Genomic DNA, 27,476 nt, shown 5'->3' with positions numbered 1-27,476 from the left:
CAGTTCTGTGTTATATGATTATTAAGTGGTCTCACAACTTTCAAAGTAGAAAGTAAAACCCTACCTGAGCGTTTAGCATGTGGTGAATAGAATCCGCCATGAGCACGGCATAACAAAGCCAGCGCTTCGGAGAGATGACTTCCACAGAGTCTTACACTAGAATCGGCCCTACTTGTAAGGAGAAGCAAGCCAATCACGATGCAAACAGGTGAGATCAAAGATGTAAGTTTGGTTGCCATGACCACTGTTTGATAATTCACTGGTACACAAGCCCACTTTCTTCTTTATTTTCTGTTCTTCTAATACTTTTTGTTGTTAAGTCTACGTGCGTTTCACCAGCCTGGGCCGTTTTATCTTGGGATGATTTTAAATTAACTCTTCAGTGTTGACGAAATAAGTTTGTATTTTCCTGTGATCAGAGAAGTTTGAAAAAAAAAAACTTATATTCGGTGAGAGCACGAGACGGACACGTGCAGCCCAGGCTGACCACACGCAAACTGATTGACCACGGAAACTAGGGATTGCCTCCAGTAAACAGTGAGCGTCGTATTTCAAGGCCTGGGGAAAAACCACAACGTATAAACTGTCAATGTAACGTAAGTCATTAAATTTAACATTATCAAATTTATCGACATGTGTAAGTACAAGTTATTAGATATATATATATATTTTAAATACACAAAGCATTAGTTAGAAAACATAATATGATTTTTATGTTTTTTTCGTTCGTCTATTATAAAATTATAAATCCCCTTAAAATATTGTCGAAACATTTGTTTCTTTTTCTTTCCTTTAATATCTCAAAGCATTCAGCAACTTTTAGAACATATATGATATTAAAATATTACATTTCCCAAGTTAATTATAAATACACGAAGAAGTCTTTCTACTCGATCAGTGTTTTTATTCTCGGTTCTGTTCAAAACTCGTTCTCCTAAACAATGTATAACTTGAAGCTCCACGAGAAAGGCAACCGAACTTGTTCTGGGCTTACGCCAATCATATAAAGCTTATCTTTATAAAGACCTTATGCATATGGTCTGCTTATGCATACTTAATACTTACATACTCGATGGCCATTGTTCTCAATAAGAAGTAACTGGCCTCATAATGTTGAAGTTAAAAGAAAAAAAAGATTCATCATGCTTGCGTGTATTTCTCGGTTAAAATATGTTACTGACAAAAATGTTTACAATATTAAATAAATAAAAAATAAATCATTAACACCAAACCATCACCTTCACAAATGTATTTGTATTGACTTACTTATACACAATTGGGATGTTTATACTGCCTAGATATGCCACATAAAATAAAGCCCATAGCGTTACTGAACACAACAAAAGTGTGTACTTTATTTTAAAATACTAATAATGTGGAAACTTTACACAGCTAGAGATGTTGTAATCGTCCCCCCTTTTTGAAGTGAAAATACTCTTGTTTCTAAAGTATATATCAAATATAAACAGATCCCCATTGGAGAACTTCTCCCCCAAACAGTCCCCATATGAGATGTGTTTGTTTGTTTTTTGAATTTCGCACAAAGCTACTCGAGGGCTATCTGTGCTAGTCGTCCCAAATTTAGCAGTGTAGGACTAGAGGGAAGGCAGCTAGTCATCACCACCCAGCGCCAACTCTTAGGCTACTTTTTTTATCAACGAATAGTGGGATTGACCGTCACATTATAACTCCCCCACGGCTGAAAGGGCGAGCATGTTTGGCGCGACGGGGATGCGAACCCGCGACCCTCATATTTCGAGTCGCACGCCTTAACACGCTTGGCCATGCCGAACCATGAGATGTGTGTGTGTTTTCTTATAGCAAAACCAGATCGGGCTATCTGCTGAGTCCATCGAGGGGAATCGAACCCCTGATTTTAGCGTTGTAAATATATCAAATAAGTTTTTTCGGTCTGAATTCTTGTTATTTTAGTTACAGCTCAGTTTAAACAAACAGACTGAAAGTTCTGTTTAATTATTAGGAAGAACCAATTCAGAAAACGTTAAAAATTATCATCCGTTAGAAATTCGTTATCATAAGATATTACTTGGAACAAAATTATATTCTTATCTTTTCAAATAAAGCTTTAGTGCAACCACTAGGATTGGTGGTTACGCTGGAATAATAATTCGTACTAACTTGTCTAATAAGATACGAAATGTAATACCCTGTTCATTAAGTTTTGTAATTCTGCCCTTACTCCGGGTCGTTAAGAAATAAAGCCAACCACATAGCATTTAAGAAGAATTCACCATTGACGACTGCGTTTCGTCTTTAGAAAAACGATACAAAACAGACTGATAAGTAAACAAAAAAGATCTACATTGTCATACCTAGACTACATTTCAAATTACTTTCACAAAAACAACTTGTATACGGTATATTGTAGTTTTGTAGAATAAAATCGTTTATTAAAAAGTTTAAAATAATGTAAAATAAATTTAAGTACAAGTGCTTTTATAAATAAAGACATTTTCATATAGCAGACTAAAAGTTGACATGAAAACATGCCAACAATTAAACCGGTTTTAAAAATGCTTATTATTTTTTAAGCATCACTCAAGTAATCTAAATTATTTTCAAAAAACTTTCTAATTTAAGAAGAAATGGTTACTGTTTGTAACCAGAAAGAGTTCAGGGACCTTCGTATAACTAGTGATCCTGCTATCATTTACTAATGAACCCAATTTCAAGTTTCTTGGTCTTTGATCGTGGTCAAACGTCTCTACGTCATGGTTGTTGCTTAGAGAAAATACATTAATCTTCTGTGTTTTTTGTACAAATGAGGTTGCAGTGTTATTATAACCTACTAAATACAACATATATTGTATCAATTGTGAAAACTGTGGTTATGTATCGGTTAAGTAATCTGTGGTTCTGTAGCTTGTAACACTAAAATAATTTTTTGTTCTCTAGTACTACAATAATCTGTGGTCCTGTAGTATTACAATAAAGTTTAGTTCTCTAGTACTACAATAACTTGTGGTTCTGTAGCCACAGAATAATTTACAGTTTTGCAACCCTACAATAATTTATGGTTTTGAAGCCCAAAAATTAGTAAAAGTTTATATATATATACAGAGAGAGAGAGCGACATTATGAGAGGTTTAATGATATAGTAAAACAAGTCACAATGTGAATTTTTCCTGATAACATACCATAAGCGTATGTATTCGTATTGTGTTGCTGTGTGTAAAGAAGATTTAGTAACATTTAAAGAAATGTGTTTTTACCAAATGTTTTACACGGTTACCTTAAGTGCAATATATGCGAAGTAGAATGTAGAGATGATTCTGCAGGCAAGGCTACTTGGCTGAAGTGATACAGTTTTGGAAGCTTGACTAGACGAATGTTCAAGGTGTGTGGTGTAAAAGGCAGTGGTGGTTCTCTTTACTTATTATGTCTGAAGTGATGCACGTTTGGATGCTTTACTGAATAACTTTTATATCAGGAATGGCCAAGGTTTTCAGTGTGAAAGGAAGTAGTGATTTAGTTTACTTGCTATTTGTCTGAAGTGATACACGTTTTGAAGCTTTACTGAACAACCTTTATACCACGAATGGCCAAGGTGTCCAGAGTAAAATTAAAACTTTTTTTAATGTTGCGGAGCAACGTTTATTTAAAGGTCATTGACGAATTTCCATAAATCTTATATCGTGATTTGGAGTACCTTAGAAACATGTTAGTGACATGTGTATATTAAATTGCTGTCCATATAGTGTGATGCCAAGATGTAATCTATCGTTGTAATAACGATAAGTCTTCGATTTACAACGCTAAAATCGGGGATTCGATTCCCTTCGGTGGACACAGCAGATAGCCCGATGTGGCTTTGCTGTAAGAAAGTACACACACCCAAGATGTATTATTATTGTTACTTTTTTAACGGTAAAGTTAACTAATGCGTTCTATGGTGTTTATAGCAGTTTTTAATTTATAATTAATTTGATCTGCAGTGTAATTCTAGTTACTTGATAAAAAAGCTTTATTACAAACTGTTGCGATTATTCGAACTTATAGTTAGAGATTCGCAGAAAAACTTAAATATTACAATACAACTACTCAACTCAAATGATTCGCCATTACAAACACCCATGTTTCATTTGCAGTTTTAAAATCCGTTTATACTTAGTTTTCATTCTCTAAAAGCAAACTGTAATGATTAAAATAATTCATTTTTATCACACCTTTAGAAGTAGGTTATTCTGTTTTACAATCCGATTGTTTGGCTACAAATCAAGATTTAGTAAGTTTGTTGCCTAATGCCGTTTGTTGATTACATTAGCATACGTAAAAACAAGGAAATTATATGTGGTAAGTGCCATTTCTCCTACCAAAAGAAGAAACAACACAAACACAGCAACACAAGAAACAAACAAGTAAACAGTAGCAGGCACAGCCATTTCTAATGTTTATAAGAAAAAGTTAGTAATTAGTTTTATTTAATTTTTAATCACTTATCCCTCAATAATCGAATGAGAGTAATAATTTGAGAATTTTAATTTGCTTCAAGCAGATTCAGGTAACCAACATACCTAAAGTTAACGCACAATCATGAAATGTTTAATTTGACAGAAGTGTCTATAATATTAGCATTCAAATAATAAACAGGTTTATAGCTGGTTAAATGAATGTTGAATTATTTACGTTTTAACTACGAAGTTAAGCAGGCGTTTAATTCATCTGAGGAGAAACAAAAGTTCGCAGTTGTGTAAACTCCTCAATTTCAGCTTTCAGTTTTGTTGGTCTCACAGATAGTAGGGTTAGTGCGGTTGTCACTTAATCTGCTAATAATTTTATAATGATAAATGTTTCACACACTAAAGCCTTCACATATTAAACTGGCAATAAAAGCTAGTTACTTATTTACACACTTGAAGAGCTTAGCACCATCTAAAGCACAGACTCTCTCTCCTACCCTCAGATTGTGATGTTCTGTGTAGAATTTATTGACTAGTTATAGTGTTGCTCAGTGGCGTGGTACATAAACTTTTGCGTAAATAGCGTCTTATTCTTTAAAGCTAAAAGATACTTTACATTACAACATTAAGCTCAACATTGTGTTGTATGAGTACAAATGAACACAAAATATTTTCTAAAGATCAATACAAGATCTCCTGTACAGTATAATATGTGTTTTCTGAAGATTGATACAAGATCTCCTGTACAGTATAATATATATTTTCTAAAGGTTGATTTAAGATCTCCTGTACAGTGTAACATGTATTTTCTAAATATTGATACAAGATCTCCTGTACAGTATAATATGTATTTTATAAAGATTGATACAAGATCTCCTGTACAGTATAATATATATTTTCTAAAGGTTGATTTAAGATCTCCTGTACAGTGTAACATGTATTTTCTAAATATTGATACAAGATCTCCTGTACAGTATAATATGTATTTTATAAAGATTGATACAAGATCTCCTGTACAGTATAATATATATTTTCTAAAGGTTGATTTAAGATCTCCTGTACAGTGTAACATGTATTTTCTAAATATTGATACAAGATCTCCTGCACAGTATAATATATATGTTATAAAGATTGATACAAGATCTCTTGTACAGTAAAATATGTATTTTCTAAAGATTGATACAAGATCTCCTGTACAGTATAATATATATTTTATAAAGATTGATACAAGATCTCCTGTACAGTATAATATATATTTTATAAAAATTGATACAAGATCTCCTGTACAGTATAATATATATTTTATAAAAATTGATACAAGATCTCCTGTACAGTATAATATATATTTTATAAAAATTGATACAGGATCTCCTGTACAGTATAATATATATTTTCTGGAGACGAAAACACAATACAATAAGTATTAACAATAAAAGGCAAAATTGTTTGTTAAATTTCACTCAAAAATGCTCGAGAGCTGTTACAGTCGTCGCTAATTTTGAAATGAAAGATTAGAAGTAAAACAGCTAGTCAACATTACATCCCGCCGACTCTAGGATAACTCTTTAAGAAAGAATAGTGGGTTTGACTATCACATTATAACACTCCCACGGCTGATAGAGTGAGCATAAGCAGCGACAAGTTTCAGTTCCACTACATTCAGATTACGAATCGATCGCTCTAACCACTAGTCTATGTCATGGCTACAAGAAATTTGTATTAAGGCGAACATTTCTGTCCTTACACTTTGATGGTATCCTAGACAATAAAGTTGTGTTATTATTACTACCATATTTATATTATTACTATTATAGACAATTTTCTAATTACTGTTATTGTTGACAGCTTGCAATCTATGATGTTTACAGTATGTTTTTTATTACATTCCAATTATAGCAAACATTATTTTCCATTTTAACAATACAATTTGACTTATAAGAACATACCTTAAAACTGGTTAATGAAGACTGGGTACTGTTAAATGCTTGAATTACTCGTGACTAATTACGAGCACGGAACGTCTTACGTCTGTGAAAGTATTCGTTGGCACGTGTGTGTGTACTAATTTAATTTAACATTTCATCTTATATGTTATTTTTAGTTCTCGTGTATATACGGTTAGATTATATTTGATCGGTATTTAATAACTGACATGCATCTAGCATACAACCTTGTGAAAAAGTAAGAAATAATATTTTAACTACCAACAACAAGATACCAACAGAGGTTATAGCCTTTCTTTGTAGGGTAACTGAACTTATAATTTTTTTTTTTCTTTTTTGGCATTCGCTTAAAAGTATATCGACTCCTTATGAAAATCTCAGCGAGATTTAACAGAACTTAATTAATTTATATAGATAAATTCTCGTTTTATACAAAGAAATAAGTTTTGGTAATGGTCCATAGGAAATGTTTTGGCTTTTTCAAAACAGTAGTATTGAATTTTTTTTAGTATCCCTTAAATTATATTAACAAAGATATATATAATATGAAACATAGCTTTTCTAAAGTAAATATGAACTCTGCATGCTTTAGTTACCTTTCAGATATTAAAAACATGGTTGAAAGAAAGAAATTACACTCAGAACTGGCTTATTCTTTACATAACACTAACAACGTGATTTTTCACCTGGTTGGTTTGAAACTGTATTTATGTGGCTTACTACTAAGATATACAGTAATACTTCAAACTTTCTGAATGTCACATTGTATTAAACTTTAGATATTGCTTGTATTTTATCAGTTCTCTTTTAAACTTTGAATTAACATTAAAAAGTACTGCATCAGTCACTAGAATTAATTTCGTAAGAAATTTCTGGCTATGAAAAATTGCTACTTCGTTCACAAGTCTCTTATCCTATAACAAATCAAACAGAATAGTTGTTTTCTAGACCACGTTAACGGGAGGAGACCATTACAAGCTGAGTGACAGATATATAATATCTTTTACACGTGGAAGTAAAAGCGACTTGTTAAAGCTGGGATTTGGTTGTCTGTTCTGTCAGATATATAATAAACAATCTTCATTAGTACGGGATTGCGAGTCAACTAGGAAGAATATAATTTCTTCCACCGACTGATGTGATGAGAGCAAGCATAGTTAATCTTTAAATGACACAGGAAACTATGGTATTGATGGCTGCACCCCTGGGATGACTTTGAGCTGGCACATAGACATATTTAACAAATAACAAGAGGGAATCCTCAATAGCCGCAGCATTTGATATTCTTTTAGGCAGGGGTAGAATAAGTTAATCTACGAGACACCTTGGACGTGTTCAAATACATTCATCGAAGGGGTTTAACCTCCCGAGTCCAAAACTGTAATTAGATCTCAAATCGATCAAGAGATAGAGCTATGAGATAAAAGTTTGTACTTGAAAAAAAAAACAACTCATAGCCGTCCTATGAGCCGCTACGTCGCAGCTAAAAATTACGTTATTAAATAGCAATTTTGTAGCATAGGTTATTGTGAATAATTTTCAAGTCGTCTTCGAAATCGAAAAGTAATTTTGATATTTCTGATAACTTCGGTTAACCTTTACGTCATAAGAAATGTTTACTGTGACAAATGATGCAAATCAGTTTTTTACTACTGATTCTACTTTGGTTCTCTAACACCTCGTGGGTGATATAGGGACAATATTTCAAAAAAAAAAAAGGAGAGCTTAGAACAATACTTACAAATCCTAATTAATATATAAGTTTATTTGGGCTGAATTTTGCACCTTAATATGTCATATCAGCTGGGTCTTAAATATGTATTTACTGAATATACGTATTAATCATTTCGTGTGTGTCTGAAACCAGATCACAAGTACATGATCATCTAAGAACACCAGACTTTGGATCTTTATAGTATACAACTAATGGTCAAATGCATAAGTTCATCGAGGTCATGTTCACAACAGAAACTCTTCCTTGAACCAAACTTTTAAATCTTCTGTGTTTGACTGAAAATGGAAGTTTTGTGGTGAGTAAAATTACATTGGTATTCAACAGTTTTTGTTTTTTTTAAACATGGTAAAGCTTATAGCTTGATCATAGGTGCTGGTCGACTACACAGTTAAATTTCCAGATCAAATATTAATTAAGGTATTTTAACTTATGAAGTTGGGAATAATTACAAAGTTTCTAACGTTTTAAACTTATAATGTAACCCCAGAAGTGTTTAATTCGAATAATTGTATTTTATTGTACAGATGTGTTCGTTTTTTCACGTTTCACATGACGAGCTGAAATTGCTAATCGTGAATTCTAACAAGTTGAAATCTCTTTAAATGTGCAGTGTTGAAAAATTGTAACCTTTATACGAAATAATTCATAACACTAAATAATACTCAGTAACATTTAATTCGTTATTTTATGTTCTGTTACGTATAATCTAGTTTCTTTATTTAGGTTTTTATATGTTATAGCTTCCATTGTTCTTTTAGCTAATTTTCTATGTTATTATTGTCTTGTATTTGTAGCACTTACTGTATGTTGTTTTAAATAGTCAGTTTCTCTATTTTTTATGCTATTGTACGTGTTTTCTTGTGTTTGTTTTTATTTATTTGGAGTTGGTTGTTTTTTGTTCCGCCAAAGCTACACAATGGTCTATCTGGATCGTGCCTACCAGGAGTACCAAAACCCGGCATTTTGCAATGTGACCCTTCAGATATGTTTCTGAGTCACTAGTTGGCATTTGGCTTTCTACATTTTTTTGCTGTTTATTTGTTTTTATTATTTTTTAAAATGGGCTTTCTAACGTTTATCCTTTTAAATGTAGATTTTTATTTCTTCTCTTTTTCGATTTTTTCTAATTCCGATTTTCGCTGTGTCTGATCTGGCTTGTTATAACTCTCTTGTTTTCAATCTGAGTTTTCATAGTTTAAATATTTATTTTGTTTTTTGCTCTGTACATTTCTAGTTTTTAATCAAATTTTATATTTTTTTCATTGGTTTAAGTCCAGGTTTCTAAGTTTTCATTGTTTTTAAACTCATCTCTTTTATGATTTGTGTGTCCATAATTTGGACTCAGCTATTCATTGTCATTAACCTTGTTTTCTGTATAGGGTTTCGTGTTGTTGTTTTTTCAATCTTTCTAGGTTTATATTCTTTTTTACCCTAAAATTCAGTGTTTATTTTAGTTTTTCTTCATAAGTAATTTTCAATCTTTTTTTTTAATATTACCAAAAATATTCCTAAAATTATTACGAATTCTAAACATTAACTTTGAGAGATCTAGAAATTCTAAAATGAAAATGAAAAGTGAAATGCCTACAAACACCAGATCTGATGTGTAACAGCAGAGTTGAAAATAAGGTTGAAAAAAAAAGGATGATGAAAAAGTTCGATTCCATTAAATTTGTGTTTTTGATCCTATTTACTTAGAATATATATATGTATCCTGCAGGGCAGATTTTCTAGCCTAAGTGATATCCTGCCAAGCTTTTGATCTGTTTGTTATTCTTACCTATACAACTAGATACATCTGTTTCTACTCAAGTGAAAACCAATATATCTTTATAGTTTCAAGGTATATTGTGAAGATCCGAGGAGGGGGGTATCAAACAAGAAATTGCTTGGTCTTGCTCAATATTAGTAGCTTCAAGTTGTCACTTTCACTCCTGAATTATCTTGGAGATCAAACACCAGCAAGAGAATCAACATGACGTGAACGGAACAGTTTCTACTGCTTTCTAATCTGATATTCTCGTATAAAAACTAGTTCTGTATGAACTTTAAAAGCTTACATGTGTGAGTTCATAGTTCGTCTTTAGTAAGATCATTTGTGATAGTGTTAAAAGTTGCTGCTGAGTATAAACTGGAAAAATAAATTTTGTTTGTTTCCGGGTTATATTTTCGTGATAAAAAACAAAGAGGTTTGAATTCCTCGTATTATAAAAACAAAACAAACTGTTACGAAATTGTGTTCATAAAGTGCATTTAATTTACTTAAGCTCGAAATAGAAATCTTGGCTTGTTTATGTAGGAAGCTATTCATAAGTTTTTTTGCATGACATAAGACAACCTCTCATTAATCATGGATCTACATAACTTACGTCTAGTTTGCCTGGGATACCATACCTGCGAGGTATGATCAATGTCACAGTTTGGCTATGAACTAACACAAGAATAACACGTCCTTCGCTTTGGGAGTTTACAGATAAAATACTTACTATTTATAAAAACTGACTTTTCGGGGCTTATTGAGTATATATTTCTTTATTATTGAATTACCGCTCAAATCAAATAGTAAACAAGCAAAACTAAAATTTGACCTTCAGAACTAACAAGTAAAAAAAGGTTATTTGTCGCGAGGGGTAGCAAACAAATAGACTACACCCAACACCAACTACTATTACAATAGACTGTCGACCGCTAACAAAAGGTCGAAAATGAGTAGAAAAGCCGCGATGGGTGAGGGGAGAGATGGGGACAAGTGCAAAAACACGATCTGAATTTATTTGTGCAGGATGGGAAAAAAGTTTACACGTTACCAAAAGATGACATCACTGAGATAAGAAATAAAAATTTAATTTATATACGTAAATATATTTTACCTAAGACACAATTGTATGAATCATTCATAGTGCTTCAGCAGTCTTTACTGTAGCTAATAAAGCGTTTACTACGACAAAGTTTTCCAACGTAGCCTAAGCTGAAACAACAACATTGTTGAACGAAAATTTTCTTGCAAAATTTTTTCATCTTAACAAAAAATTTAGAATAAAATCTTTAATCATGTTACTTGTAACATCTATAGAAAGACAGCATTAAACATTCATCTCAAGAAAGAAATGCATTACATAAAAACCGTTAATAACACTTAAAACATTAAGTAATTATGAAACTAGAACAAGTGGTAACTGTTGAACCTTGTCATAAGATACTGTGTCACGTGATCAAAACTAGTTCTATAGAAGTTAGCGCCATCTTTCATTAGGCCTATTTGTTAATCCACGACCTTGAACAAACAGCATCAAGGTCATGGTCTATCATGTGTCTAAATGATAGTTTTAATAAAATTTTATGCGTTGCTCTTAATTATATTACTAAATATGTGTGATCAGTGTTAAAATATACTTGTTTAAGGCATCAGGTTTACTAACACAACTTTCATCTAGAATTCTGAGCACTGCCTTTCATCCAGGCTATGTGAACCTGTTGTTTGACATCAGCTAGTTTCAACATATATTTTGTCATCATAAGACTATTGTACATCGTTCTTGAAATCCACGAATTAGAAAATAAAATGCTAGTAGAACGTCACACAAAGTCATCGGAACTTGTTTTGACGGTATATTCTGGTACCTTAAATTATCTTTGACAATTTGAGCTAAGATGTCGAATGCAGGATAAAAAGCCACAATTTGAAAATTTATAGTTATAACTTTTTGAATTTGGAGAAGTTAAAATATTAAATAATTCTACTCACTCATGTGATGACTAACCTCATTCATATACCTGAAAAGTGCACTTGGCTCTGCATTATACATATAAATGTGCTTAGCAAGTTAACAAACTGTTTGTATCCTTGAACATATATGTAACGCTATAATGTTATGTAAGTTGTATTATTAATGTGTGTATGTCATGTACTTTTCATACAATATGACATGTTATTGTTACAATACATAAATATCTTAAAATGTCTTTTATTATATTACTTTATATAGTGTTAGGGTATTAAGAAATTTTCGACTTTTTTTCCCAGCCGAAATTGTGACTATTTCTGACCACTGGGGTATTTCTGCTACTTGGGTGGACAACGCCCACTATGCTGATATATTAAAAATGGCAACCATAAAATTGATGTGTACATAAAAGATGTGGAAATGCAGGAACATATCTTAATTTCATTAAGAAGTGTCACGATCCCTATGCCAAAGAAGTTAGATACCATAAGCATGCGTTCTTCGCTGGGATAGCAATAAGTCTTCAGATTAACAAGGCTAAAATCAGGGGTTCGATTCACCTATGTGGGCATAGCAGGTAGCCTGATGTGGCTTTGCTATAAGAAACACACACACCCATAAACATGTTGATATGGGTGTATGTAACCTATATAAAGGTGTTTTAATTAGTTGTACCTTTAGAAGGTTTCAAACCAGGAAGTTCTAAAACCGTTCCTTACACTTGTGCTAGAGGGTATAAATCAGAATTTAGAACCAAGAACGTTCAAAGGATTGTTACAAAATTATAACAATCGTTTTGACAACACGCTTCAACTATTCTAAATGTGAAAAAATGTGGTTTTAGGAAAACTAACTGGAAGATAATTTTACCATTCAACAAGGATTCCATACACAGTACCGTAAGAACCAGATCACTTCATGCGGGAGAATCATACATAGAGGCGGCAAAATACTTGTGTTATATACATGAATTGGAGGATCAGACATAAGAATATGCTTGTGTTATATAGCTGGCTTGGAGGATCACACATAAGAATATGCTTGTATTATATAGCTGACTTGGAGGATCACACATAAGAATATGCTTGTGTTATTTAGCTGACTTGGAAAATCACACATAAGAATAAGCTTGTGTTATATAACTGACTTGGAGGATCACACATAAAAATATGCTTGTGTTATATAGCTGACTTGGAGAATCACACATAAGAATATGCTTGTGTTATTTAGCTGGCTTGGAAAATCACACATAAGAATAAGCTTGTGTTATATAACTGACTTGGAGGATCACACATAAAAATATGCTTGTGTTATATAACTGACTTGGAGGATCACACATAAAAATATGCTTGTGTTATATAGCTGGCTTGGAAAATCACACATAAGAATATGCTTGTGTTATATAGCTGACTTGGAAAATCACACATAAGAATATGCTTGTGTTATATAGCTGACTTGGAGGATCACACATAAGAATATGCTTGTGTTATTTAGTTGACTTGGAAAATCACACATAAGAATATACTTGTGTTATATAGCTGACTTGGAGGATAACACATAAGAATATGTTTGTGTTATATACATGACTAGGAGGATCACACATAAGAACACAATTGTATTATATATATGACGTGGACGATCACACATAAAGACAACAATATATTTGTGTGGTATAGATGACAAACAGGTTCTAAATAAATAATAGTCCCTCACTTTTCAACCGTGGGTGTGGTGTTAGAATGCGAGTCAAAGTCAAATCTTACGATGTGGATACACAAGAGTTAGAATACTAGTCGAGTCCTATTGACCAGCGTTTTCCCTGTAGTTTATTAGTTGTAAATTAAAGGCGGATATGCAGAAGAGAGGCACTAATGTTGGTTTGCACAATTTTTTTTTTATGATTTTAGCACAGTAAAGCCCAGACCAACTGTCTCTTTCAGTAAGCATTTTAACTTATTTGATGGTCTCCAAATTAGTAAAAAAACGATTTATACTCTGCTGTTAGTGTTAATTCTGATAGAAAACAGGGCTGTCTCCAAATAAAAAAAAAATGCTACTAGTATGTTATCTCTACAAGAAAACACTTTAACTTACTTTGCTATTGAAACTTATGGCCATTACGCTGTGACTATAGTACTTAAATTCCTATGCTAACATCGTAAGGAAACTTTAAAGTGACTTAAACAACCATTGTCAAAATTTTTTTCGTAAATACAGCGTAGCTAGTAGGATTTTAGCACAGGTGAACAGAGGGAAACGGAGTACACCCATCTGTCTGAAACTCTCATAAGAAAATCAAACAAATATACTTACGTAAGCTGCAAACTACAAGCATCCAAAAGTAGGGAAGTCTTAAATTTCTGCCATAATATATCAAACTTAATTCATTGTTAATACAGCATTATACGGCTGTTTTAGCGAATGTTAACATCTCTAGCTTCAGCACAGAGAACCAAAATGGACAGATGGGTTTTGTCAACGGTTAAAACAGCCAGTAAGAATTGATCGCGTTATACTTGTGGCTTCTTTGTTATTTCTTCTCGAGAGGTGTGGTTTTGTAGCCAGAGTTTAGTAGTTCTAGTCACGCAACAAACTAGGAAGTTAACGGTAATACTCTAGGCTACTAAGTAATAAAAGTGACTGCAGCTTCAAACTGCGTCAAAACACACGCGAAGTTACACGCGCAATTGTCACAAAAATTACTTTATAAACAGAGGAACGGATATTCTACCGAAAAATGATTTTGAACCGTCCCTACCTTTTACAAGACTTGGCAAATTGAAATATAATATAGTAGCTAAATGTAATCAATTGAATCTTAAAGCGTCATAGTTGTTTAACGTTAAGAGGTTGTTTTAAGATACGTTGTATTTTCCTACTTTCCATGTATTGTTTTCACCGACATCTGTAATTAGAATTCGTGACTTAAATGTTTCTTTCTTTGTTTCTCGTTAAGCACTAAATTTCTCAAGAGAATATCTCTGTTCTTCTCACTGTGAGAATCGAACCTTTAGTTTTAACGAAATACGACTTCAATATTACACTTGAGTCACGTGAAACTAGATAAACAGAATTACCAAGGTATAAAACCTCTAATTTTAACGAAATAAGTATTTAGTATTACACATAGCCACCGGGAAATAGATAAACAGAATCACCCAGGTATAAAAATGGTATGTTTTTTTTTTTCATACGTCATAATACGGTATTTAAACCAGGTAACTATTAAATTCAAGATAAAAGTTTTATCTGAATGCATGAAAACTCCTCTATATATTATTTTTCAAACTTGAAAAAAACACTTAAAGTGTTTGCAACTTATATTATACAAATTTTACTTTTGCTCTGCAAAGCAGACCGCTATATTGGTTGATTTTTACACTGCATAAATGAAGTGGGAAAAAAGTAGATTGCACATTTGTGGAAGAGGGCTGTGGTTCTTCAGATGTTCGTTGCTTTTTGTGGAAAAAACTTTGTTGGTGGCACATCTCATATTTTATAATCTTCTCCTAGGTCTCACTACAAGTGTTGGCTCGGCATGGCCAAGTGGTTAAGACACACGACTTGTAATCTGAGGGTCGCGGGTTTGAATCTTCGTCACACCAACCGCGCTCGCCCTTTCAGCCGTGGCGGCGTTATCATGTGACGGACAAGAGTAAAAGAGTAGCCCAAGAGTTGATGGTAGGTGATGATAACTAGCTGCCTTCCCTCTAGTCTTACACTGCTAAATTGGGGACGGCTAGCGCAGATAGCCCTCGTATAGCTTTGCGCGAAATTAAAAAACAAACAAACTACAAGTGTTTCTGAGTATACACACCGAAAACGTGACTTCGTTAAATCATCTTTCATGACATTTACTTGAAGCCCTCTAGTATATATTACCTTACATCTTTAAGAGTCAAAGAACGTTAAGCAAGAGAACATTAACGCCAACAGTGCCAAGAGGAAATATGTGTAAGTAATTTAGATTCTATTTTATCTTAAATCAACAGCGTTATGACTTTAAGACAGTGGTTTGATTACGGATTCGAATCCCATTACCGAATATGCTCTTCCTTTTAGCTGTGGTAGCATTATGATGTATCAATTAATCCTGATATTCGATTAGAGTAGCTCAAGAGTTGGCGGTGGATGCTGTTGACTAGCTTTCTTTCCTCTAGTCTACATTGGCAGTGACTAGCACCTGTCGAGTAACTTCGCGAGAAATTCAACAAATAAATAAACAAACTATTATTCAAAACACAAAAGAGTTTAACAGAAAATTGTTAATTTACTTTTCGTAACATCCGCGTTAAACAGGCCACCTCGTCATAAGTCAAAATTTAGGATGAAATTATTTAGGTTTTCTAAAACGCTGGTAAAAAAAAGGAGCCTGTCCAAAACTGTTTTCCTGACTCAAATGCGAGCCATTCGTGGCCCCGATGTTGTCTTGCCCAAACTGTGAATCTGAATATTCATGGTGAAACGCGACCGGTTCCCACAAAAACGTCACTTCACACATTCAGCCCGTGGGTGTTATAAACCTACTCTGAAGCTTTCTACTTAAACAGAAGGATACGAGCAAATTATATCGTCTACCAGCTCAGAATTAGGGACAGCTTGACAAGGATAACGTTTCTGTAGCTTTGTGTGAAGTTCTGAAAGAAGCAAATGAATTACTGAGAAAACAAAGTAATTACTCAAATCGCTGACAGGCGGACAAAAACTTGGTCAAATGGATTTCTTAAAAACATTGTGAACCTCAATAATCTAAACCTTTGGCAATTTAAATATTTCATGTTTGGAAATAAGAAATTATCTTCGAAAACTCTTCTAAAAATGTTTTGAAAGATCACAAACAATGAACCATTGTTTTCAACCATGTCGTGCTCCAGTGCTGGTGATGATTCATTAGGTGATACATAAAACCTTGTCAGAGATTCCCGTCATTAGGTTGTTTTTTTCGGTTAAGTATTTGATGAAACTGACATATAATTATATGAATGTTATTTAATACTTAACGAATTTACGTCCATTTATAGCACCATAGAAATCTTGAATGTGACACTTGGTTGTCACCACCAAGGTTAATGAGTGTACATGGGATTGGTGTTTGATTCGTCGCTAAGATAACGCTGTAGCAAATAGAGATGTCGACTTCTCCGTTGCTAGGTTACGAGATAGCAAATAGAAACGTTTTCCCGTTGTTATGACATTATCTTTGTGAGAGATAAAAAATGCTTCCGCAAATTAAGAACTCAATGACGCAAAGTTTTTAAATAACAGACAACACGTACAGAGAACGTATAGAAACAAACAACTCTCAAGTGATTATTTTTTGTATCGTCAGATTAAAGCATATCTAATTATTTTCGTTCTATTTCTTGGTATTGTGCCATTGGATATTCTTCCTCTGTCGGGTTTTCCATCATTAAATATATATATATATATATATATACGTATTCATATATACGTAGAACTCAATCTCATTAAACCTACAAGTAAACACGACTGGAAACTGTTTTTTCTTATCAGTTTAACTCTATGTGAATACACTCGAATTAAGATGGAAATGTCTTATGAGATTATAAATGCGATTTTCAATTTTGTTAAATAGTTTTAAACTTGCAATAAAATCCTATAAGGGTCTAATATAAATGTTTATAACCTAGCCCAAATAAAGAATTATGTAGATGCTTTAATAACATCTTCAAGAAAATTTTTACAAAATGCCTTAAAGCATACATTAATTTCACTAAATGAATAGTTAACAACTTCTTTTTTCAGATTTATATATTCTATTTTCACGAATATTATAGGATTATATAAACTACGAAACGGTGAAATCTGTGTTGGCAAATACGAGCATTTTTCGCATATCGCAGGGCAAGACGTTTATTTTTTTTGTGTGCGTGGGGTGTTGAGGTGTTAGGAGATACTACAGGGACAGTATATGGTATACATAGAGTAATCAAGCGTGTGTTTTAGTTGGAAATTTGTTATTACTTAGGAAGAGTAAACTTTTGGGCCATAAGAAGAGAAAGGTAGGTAGGTATTCGAGCATGTTTCTTCATAATTTCAAGATACTGTACAATTTGTACTGAAACATGTTATCATAAAGACACTTTCCTACAGTAATCACAACACACCCAAATCTATATACTCTTATATGTTAATATGTTTTAACTTTAACCCACTCATGTAACCCAAGTCAATCACCATGTGCACCCAAGCTCCATAAACGAACTGGAATCGTCATGACGCTGCCAAACTTATATTATGATGGATCGTCTTGTGATGACTTACGTTTCTCAATATCATCATTGCCTGCCCAAACTCTTCTTCTTAGAAGTAAACATAATCTAATTAACCAGTTTAATTAAAATCACCATAACGTACTTACCGCACGATTATATTTGCATAATTTAAAATGATTTAATTCAGTAATGTAACCGAAATAACCATAGCGAATCCACATTTGTCTCTTCAAAAGCAACATGTTCTAACGTACCTAAAGTAATCCAAATCACCAGAACACACCTTAACTTGTATTTGTACTCTTATAAATTAACATGATCTAATATACTAAAGTGAACGGAAGTACTATGATGTGTTTTTTTCTTATAGAAAAGCTACATTATAGAAAATCGAACCTCTGATTTTAGCGTCGTAAATCCATAAATTTACCGTTGTACCAGTGAGGGCCTACTATGATGCATCCACAATTGACCAGGTGGTTAAGGAGTTCGACTCGTAATCTGAGGGTCGCGGGTTCGAATCCCCGTCGCGCCAAACATGTTCGCTCTTTCAGCTGTGGGGGCGTTATAATGTGACGGTCAATCCCATTATTCGTTGGTAAAAAAGTAACCCAAGAGTCAATAACTAAAATGTCCCCGCTGGTACAGTGGTAACTCTACAGATTTACAACGTTAAAGTCAGGGATCAATTCCCCATGGTGGAGTCAGCAGATAGCCCGCTCTGGCTTTGCTATAAGAAAACACACACAAACAATAACTAAAATCACAGTGTCAGGATCAAATCAGTGACATTTCCAGTAGTAGGCGTAACACCACAATCGCCAAAATTATGGGCGAAGATGGGGACGTACCGCAGTTAGCACATTTTACTAATATTGACAGTAATTGGAGTTGCACAACACTTAGTATATATTACTAATTTTACCAGTAGTTAGCGTTGCACCAAACTCAGCATATTTTACTAATGTTTTCAGTGATCAGCGTTGTACCACAATCTGTATATTTTACTGATGTTTCCAACAGTTAACGTTGCACCATAATCTTGACCATTCCGTAATGACCTAAACCAGTTTTGTAATGATATTGATTATCTCTATAAACATCTGAATATCTGACAATCTTAAAGTTTTATTATTTTCAGGTTCATGTTACAAGTTAAAAGGCGTTTAAAGAGCTGTAACTGAGGTGTAGTGGGGTTTGACTAGACCCCAGTAGCACAGCGGCATGTCTGCAGACTCCCACCCCTAAAAATCGGGTTTCCATACCCGTGGTGGGCACAGCATAGATAGCCCATTGTGTGGATTTGTGCTTAATTCAAAACAACAACTGTTTGACCAAATATAAAACTTTTATGCGTTATAGTTGCAGAGATACCGAAGCCAAACTATTTTCGTTCGAAACGAAATAGGTATAGGTAGGGCGTTTTTCAGCTGTAGGTCGATTTTTCTTGTTGCTTTTGTTAGATGCGATTTCATACCGCCATTTTTCATTTTTGTTACTAGTATTGGTATACATACCAGCGCATAAAGCTTCAATTTAACAATTGACTCTACCTAAATCAAGTAAAACTATTTCCAGTCAGGTTTAAATACTATGGAGAAAAAAATGTTATTATTTTATTATTCATTTAGGTCTGGAGTGCCTACGATGAAATTATTAACATACAATAATATTATTAGTTTCGTAAGATTGCTATACTTTTTATTAAGAGTGTTATTTTATTAACCCTCGATTCATTTTGAATTATTCGTTAACTTACTAACTGGTTAACTCATTACAGCACGATCTACTAAGTAAGGAGTTCACTTCTGTTTAACATACAGTGAGTCCTCTTGGTTTAGTTTCCATTTTATGTCTTATTTTCCTAATGTTGAGTTAAAGTAAAGAGTCAGCTTAGATGAATACAATTAATTATTTAGATTCACACATAATGTGAACGTGTCATAACGGTAGCTATTCCAATCCAAAGGTTACAGTAATCAGTTTTCTGTGAAAAATTGTGGACATAATAGCTAGATAAGTTATATGAAAAATAGGTTCTAAGTATTCAGTTATCAGAAGCAGCGTGAAAGTCAATAATGACTCATTAGCGTAGAAAAGAAGGGGACACCTCATAACAAAAAGGTGATGCTTAAGAATTTACTATTTAACACAAAAATACTCAAGACTTAAATGTTTTAAAATGCACTCTTGACTTTTGGTAAAAAGCTGTTTATTCATCATATAACCCTGTTAAGAAAAAACAAAATAAAAAATAAACATACATGACGTCACTTCCTATGTTCATTGCTACATGTAAATAGCTTCTAGAGTGGACTTGCTTTAAACATTTATTGATTATTTTATTTTAATACATTGAACTGGATTTTTATTTTGCATACTGAATAAATAAAAATATAGAAACTAAATAATGTTTGAAATGCCTATTTCAACAGTATCCGTTAAAAAACATCTTCCAAAGGTGCATCTCATGAGTTTAAAAAATGACTACTTCTTAAAGTCATTTGTAGTCTTTGTCAACAAATAATACTTTATACATAGAACACATGAAAAACCCGCCGAAGTATATTGCGCATAATTCATTCTGGGTGTCAAAACTCGTCTGGGGCTTTGAATAATATCTACCACTTTTTCCCTATAATAAATATACTTCGTGTTTGAGAAGAGGATTCTAAGTGTTAGAATACTAGGAGAGGGAATTTTGTTTAATGTCAGGGAGTGAAATAACTGAAACTTGAAGCTAGTGTTACAATGAGAGGGAAGGGAGTATCAGTTTGAATGGATAAAAATGGGTGCTGAATCGGAAGTTAATGTCAGTTCAACTGCGTTTCCAGGATGATATAAAGAGGACGTCAGCTCAACTTAATGTCAGAAAGAGAAAAGTTAGTGATACGACAGATACAGCATTCACGGGAGTCAGTGGAAAAATTAGTGGCAGTTCGACTTCAGAATGGAAGGCTAATGTCAGTTTGACTGCGGGGCTCGAATTCTATGCAAAATAAAGCTAATTTCAATTCATTTGTAAAGCTCAGGAACAAGTTAATGACTGTTCAGCTGCAGAACTCTGGTGCTATGGAGCAGAAACTGATTTCAAAAAGCATGTTTTATTTTGATGTATAAGAAATTAATAATAGTTTACCAGTAGTACCAAAATGCTAAGAAAAGGTCCCTTTTTCACTTTCAGGAACACATGCATGTCGCTTGCACGAAAATTGAAGAAAGAAAATTCCCTTTAAACTTCTCAAAGTTTACCGGCTTTAAATAAGTAATGAAATATTAAAATGTGTATTTTGGTTTTTACTATGTGTTTGAAAATAAACCTGACACTGAGAGAGTTGTTTACCTATAAATGTGGCATTGAAAAAATTCATGGTGATTTAATTAATGAAGGAAATAGAGTACAATTAATTTAAAGAATATGTGTGCTCTGAAAATAAAGTAAATGGCGATTCACCTGCAATACAATAATTTTACGAGAGAACAATAAATGGTAGGTTAGCTACAATATGAAGTGTTATAGAGGGTAAAAACTGGTAGGTTAATTGCAGACCCAGAAAATTTGGAAACAAAATTAAAGACGGTTTGAATGCAAATTCCAAATAAATATTGACTCAGTACAATAGTATTATAGTGTTATACAGGGGTGAAAATAGTGGATAAGCTGAAGAACCCATGAAATTGGGAAGAAAATTAATAGTAGTTTAGTTACAAATTCCAGGTGCTCGGAAATAAAATTAAAGATAACTCAAGTCTGATATTGTAGTTAAACAATACAATAAACATGTTGTGGAAAAAAAGGAATTAATAGTTCAAGTACAGTACCATTATGTAATAAAATATATGGTACTTAATCTGTAGTATCAAACTGCTGTGAAAGGATAGAGATTATAGTTTAACTATAGTAGTAAAGTGCTACAGAAGGAAAGTAAATGGAAGCCCAATTGAAAAACCAGAGTCCTATGAAATAAAAAAAAAAACACTGTACTTCACTCATCCTATTAACTTGTTGTATAGGTGAAAAACGAATGTTTCTTCTACACTATGTACCAAAGTGAAATGGAAAGAAATTAAAATATAGAAGTGAATTCGTCAGCTGTATGAAAATTTATTAGAGAATAAAAAAAAAATTGTGAGTCAACTACAGATCCCACATATTGGAAGGTAAGTAAATATTAAGTTGACTCTAGTACCGAAGTGCTTTAGAACTAATTGTATAGTAGTTAATCTGTAGCACCAAAACCTGAAGGGGAAGCAATTATAGTTCAACTGCTGAACCGAGGTGCTATGAAGGGAAAGTTAATACAATATTTAACACCAAACTAAGATGTTCGGGTGGAAAAAAAAATGTTACGTTAATTGATACAGAAGTAGAATGTTTGATAGTTCAACTGTAGGTATGGATGTTGTAGAGAGAAAGTACATTATCTGAACACAGGTTAATAGGAGGTAAGCCAACCGTATGACCGAGATGACTGCAAAGGAAGAATATTATAGTTTAACGGAAAAGGTCAGCTTATTTATTTCTTTACGTTGGATGTTGAGGATTTAATGCATGTGTAAATGATTTCTGTGTGGAGGAAAATCATGTTAGTGATATCAGTTAAAGTATAGATTTACATACAAGGATGACACAGCTTAAAGTGTAAATAAATTTGAGGTTGGAAAATACAGTGTTAATGCAGGTGTTTACAATGGGAACGTAATCTTAGGTTAACCAGGAAGATGAAAATGAAACACGTTTAACTAAAGAAAAATACATTAGCAACTTAACCGAGAAACTGGAATGCTTCTCCAGTGGGTTAATTTTTCCAACTTCCTTGTTTTTTGCATGTATTACTGTATACTTAAAGCAGTAATTATTTAAGGAGTACCTATTTTACAGGAACAATAGCTCTTCCAGTTGTCTGCGAACAAACTTTAAGTGGCCTTTTATTGTTAGATATAACTGACTCAAAGGTTGTTGTACAGATAAAAGTAGGCATTTACCTTTTATGTTTCGAAATGAGTACCCATGATTTTACCTATAAACAAAAACACTGATACTTCCACTATTTATTCAATCTCTTGTAACTTGTTAATCAGTCACAAAGTGTAATATTTGATAATTAAAAACAGTATAAACTAAACTTTAGTTACATATATTAGAAAATCAAATAAAAACCAGTACAGTAGTTTACTTCAAACGTTTCCAATATTCTATAATTAAAAAAAATTAGATTGAACTTTAATTATAGAAGTTAGAAAACTAAAGACAAATAGAAAGATATTTTAAGTCGTAGACTCCGGTAGCACAAAAATAAGTCAGAGGCTCTTCATGTCATAATTCTAGTTTTGATACCTACGGTAGGTAAAACACAGATAGCTCACTTCATATTATCTATTGAAAACACGGTTTTACTTGAAACTACTTAATACCTCTAAAAACAAAACAAAACGAATAACTAAATATGGCTTCCATAATGAAACAGTAGTGGGAAGTTTGTTTTTGCTTTTTGAATTTCGCACAAAGCTACTCGGGGGCTATCTGTGCTAGCCGTCCCTAATTTATCAGTGTAAGACTAAAGGGAAGGCAGCTAGTCGTCACCACCCACTGCTAACTCTTGGGCTACTCTTTTACCAACGAATAGTGGGATTGACCGTCACATTATAACGCCCCCACGGCTGAGAGGGCGAGCATGTTTGGCACGACCTGGATGCGAACCCGCGACCCTCAGTCGCACACCTTAACACGCTTGGCCATGCCGGGCCTAGTGGGAAGTTGAAAGTCTTACATCACATATAGTCAAATCATTTACAGAAATGTTTAATAAGAAACCCATTAAAATCAGTGTAACACTATTACATAAAAGCAAGCATGGGCAATCTAAAATAAATACCCCCAGCTAGTACAGCGGTAAGTGTACGGATTTACAACGCTAAAATCAGGGGCTCGATTCCCCTCAGTGGGCTCCGCAGATAGCCCGATGTGGCTTTTTGTATGAAAAACACACACACACACTAAAATACAAAAATGCAAAACGTTAACTGCTATTGTAACGCACCTCAAGGATTCTAGTTAACAATGAAAGTATACGATGCCAGTTTATTACTAGGAATTATTTGTGATTCACTACAGTAGTTTTAGAATATTCTTTTAAGAGGCCGCTTATTTATTTGGTTTACATTACGGATCTAAGCTAGTGCCATCATTATAATATAGATTTTAAAATAATCTTTGGGCATCGATCGTACACAATGGAATGCTAACGAGGTCACCAGACTTGTAATATATAACTGTTGTCTAATAAATAGTACCTTATGTCTTATCATCGCTCATATTAATTTATAAATCCTTAAAAAAGTAACTTTTCAACTCTTTAATTTGAAAGTTAAAACTCATTAAGACTGAAATATATATTTTTAATAAATAGTTCTACAATAGTGGCACCATAAATGACCTGTTGAGTATTGTATATACGTATACAGACAATTTAAGCACAAAAGGTTGTTTATCAGGTGTCCTATTTCCAGTTATAGAAAAGAATCAAAACTTTTAACCGCATTAATCGTTTTAACTATAATTAATTTCATCATTGGTGACAATATCAGTTTCACTATACTTAAAGCTACATAACTAGAGTTTTGTACATAAATATTCCTCTTACATTACATAGAAACGAGTATGGTTTCATACAAACAATTTTTGGTACAGCAATTTCATGTGATTTTTTTTTATCGAGATGGGACGTTTTAGAATATAAATGAAAAGCGAAACCTTACCAATGTGATATTTTATAACAATTCACATCTCTGGGAAGAGTTTATTTATTCAAATAAATCAACAATGAAGTATTTTAATAACAAATCCTGCCATAAGTTGGCAGGATCGATACTTTGTTTGATTTGTTAATTTTTTCGGGGTTTTCTTGTGAGGCCCCCCAGTAGCACAGTGGTATGTCTGCGGAGTTATATCGCTGGAAATCGGGTTTCGATACCCGTGGTGAGCAAAGCACAGATGGCCCTTTGTGTAGCTCCGTGCTTAATACCAAACAATAACTTTCTTGTAACAGCTTCTTCTCTCGTGTTCCTAGTAGTTAGACGGTTCAATATTTTTCCTATTATAAGAAGGAATATAGAGCTTACCTTACAAACCTAATAGCAAGATGTTTCGTCTGTCTATATCTTCTATAGTTTTCAGAATTCGTACAAGATTGTTTTCTACCTTGGTGTCTGTGACGTACCGGCGAAATTGCTGTGAAGTTCACTTTCAGGGGCTGTTCTTTGATCTGATCGGTCTTCTTTTCTATACGCAATTTGAAAGCACAGGTTATATATATACAAAGATGTCCCAGCTTTATGTGTGTGGGTGTAAAATGTCATTTGCTGTGCACGTGCCCGACCCGCGGAAGTTAGCGCGCGCACGCGCTTGAAGGAGCATGTGCAGAATGCACTTTCCGTGTCCACATGAAACGGACGGTGTGCCCATGACATGAAAAAAAAAACACGTGTATGAAAGAAATTGCTTTATATGAAATGGAATCGTGGAGAAAAATTTCCATAAATAAGGTAACGTGCTCGTGTGTATGTATAAAACTGACCAGTTTATAAGGAAACTCGCACCTCGAATATCCCTGACTGTAACTTAACCTTATAACACGATTTAACGTTAAATGTCAAACGTTGTTTTAACCTCGGTGCTTTAACCACGCAGTGCCCCGTTAACCATAGATTCAAATGCGTGACTCAATAAATACTGACTGATTTCATACCTAAGGCATTGTGAGTCACGACTTGAAATTTCTGCATTCTAAAAGAGTAATCTTAATGAAAGTCATTTGTCTAAATTAGCACTCAATTTACATTACACTCCATTAGTCATGATTTGAGCCTTATACCTCATTAACTGCGACTCCAATCTTATATCACAGGTATAAAGAGTACATCCTAAAAGTGCTTTGTTGAATACCATAGTTTTATACCTCATTAACTGTGACTCCAATCTTATATCACAGGTATAAAGAGTACATCCTAAAAGTGCTTTGTTGAATACCATAGTTTTATACCTCATTAACTGCGACTCCAATCTTATATCACAGGTATAAAGAGTACATCCTAAAAGTGCTTTGTTGAATACCATAGTTTTATACCTCATTAACTGTGACTCCAATCTTATATCACAGGTATAAAGAGTACATCCTAAAAGTGCTTTGTTGAATACCATAGTTTTATACCTCATTAACTGTGACTCCAATCTTATATCACAGTTATAAAGAGTACATTCTAAAAGTGTTTTGTTGAATACCATAGTTTTATACCTCATTAACTGTGACTCCAATCTTATATCACAGGTATAAGGAGTACATTCTAAAAGTGCTTTGTTGAATACCATAGTTTTATACCTCATTAACTGTGACTCCAATCTTATATCACAGTTATAAAGAGTACATTCTAAAAGTGTTTTGTTGAATACCATAGTTTTATACCTCATTAACTGTGACTCCAATCTTATATCACAGGTATAAGGAGTACATTCTAAAAGTGCTTTGCTGAATACCATAGTTTTATACCTCATTAACTGTGACTCCAATCTTATATCACAGGTATAAGGAGTACATTCTAAAAGTGCTTTGTTGAATACCATAGTTTTATACCTCATTAACTGTGACTCCAATCTTATATCACTTTATTAAATACCATAAGTTTTATACCTCATTAAGTGTAACTTCAAACTTATGTTACACTAATGGAGACTGTTCTACCACATTATTACTGTGTCTGGTCTTAAGTTTCACTGATAAAAACAACAGTTGTTTACCTTATTTCATACCAAAATAATTGTGATATGATTTCATTCTTATATTACACTGATAGTTACTATAGTGTTATAATCCTTAGGTCTTTCATCACATTAATATCAATTTTATACAATATTAATTGTGAATCCAGTCATGTGTCATATTTATAATAAAATAAGGCTTATATAACAATAACTGAAATTCCACTTTTAAATCACAATAATTGTGACCTAATCTTGTATCAAATTATCTGTTTGACTCCAATTTTATACCGTTTAAAACCAATTTTAGTTTTATATGACAAAAATAGAGACTACAGTTTTATATCACAATAATTCTGACTTCAAATTGTCTGTGTGACTCCAATTTTATATTGTTTTAAATCTACTCTAGTATTATATGACATAAATAAAAGCTCCACTTTTATACCATAACTGTTACTCCAGTCTTATAATAAATTAAATGTTTGACTTCAATTTTATATCGTTTTAAATCATTTATTTGAACTTGTGTTCTTTCTTCCACAGAAATTGGAAAGCTACAAGCATTTCTATTTAAAAGTAACTGAAATTTTTATTTTATAATTAAGTAATAATAATCAACATGGCCGACTGTGGAGCTTCTATTTTTTGTCATGTAATC

At 33.1% G+C, this 27,476-nt stretch overlaps 1 protein-coding gene and 1 long non-coding RNA gene across 4 annotated transcripts in view; one reads left to right on the top strand and one right to left on the bottom strand.

Moving 5' to 3' along the window:
* LOC143232402 (insulin-2-like) overlaps positions 1-25,390 on the bottom strand; it is a 34,206-nt gene extending 8,816 nt beyond the window's left edge. The window contains exons 1-2 of one of the 3 annotated variants that reach the window (XM_076467814.1): positions 25,183-25,390; positions 65-558 (exon numbers count right to left, since the gene is read on the bottom strand). In XM_076467814.1, coding sequence (XP_076323929.1) covers positions 65-239 — 175 coding nt within the window. In that variant the 5' untranslated portion in view covers positions 240-558; positions 25,183-25,390. Of the gene's footprint in view, positions 1-64; positions 559-14,137; positions 14,375-25,182 lie in introns of those variants that run through there. The other 2 variants (XM_076467815.1, XM_076467816.1) reach the window with 2 other exon arrangements.
* On the top strand, positions 529-10,293 carry LOC143232403 (uncharacterized). Its single transcript, XR_013017522.1, has 3 exons — positions 529-596; positions 8,232-8,394; positions 9,936-10,293. It is a non-coding gene; the product is annotated as an uncharacterized LOC143232403 (long non-coding RNA).
* Positions 25,391-27,476: the final 2,086 nt, after the last annotated feature.

This window comes from Tachypleus tridentatus, chromosome 11 (assembly GCF_004210375.1).
Source record: "Tachypleus tridentatus isolate NWPU-2018 chromosome 11, ASM421037v1, whole genome shotgun sequence".
Lineage (NCBI taxonomy): Eukaryota > Metazoa > Arthropoda > Merostomata > Xiphosura > Limulidae > Tachypleus > Tachypleus tridentatus.
This window is presented reverse-complemented; position numbering and strand designations above follow the sequence as displayed.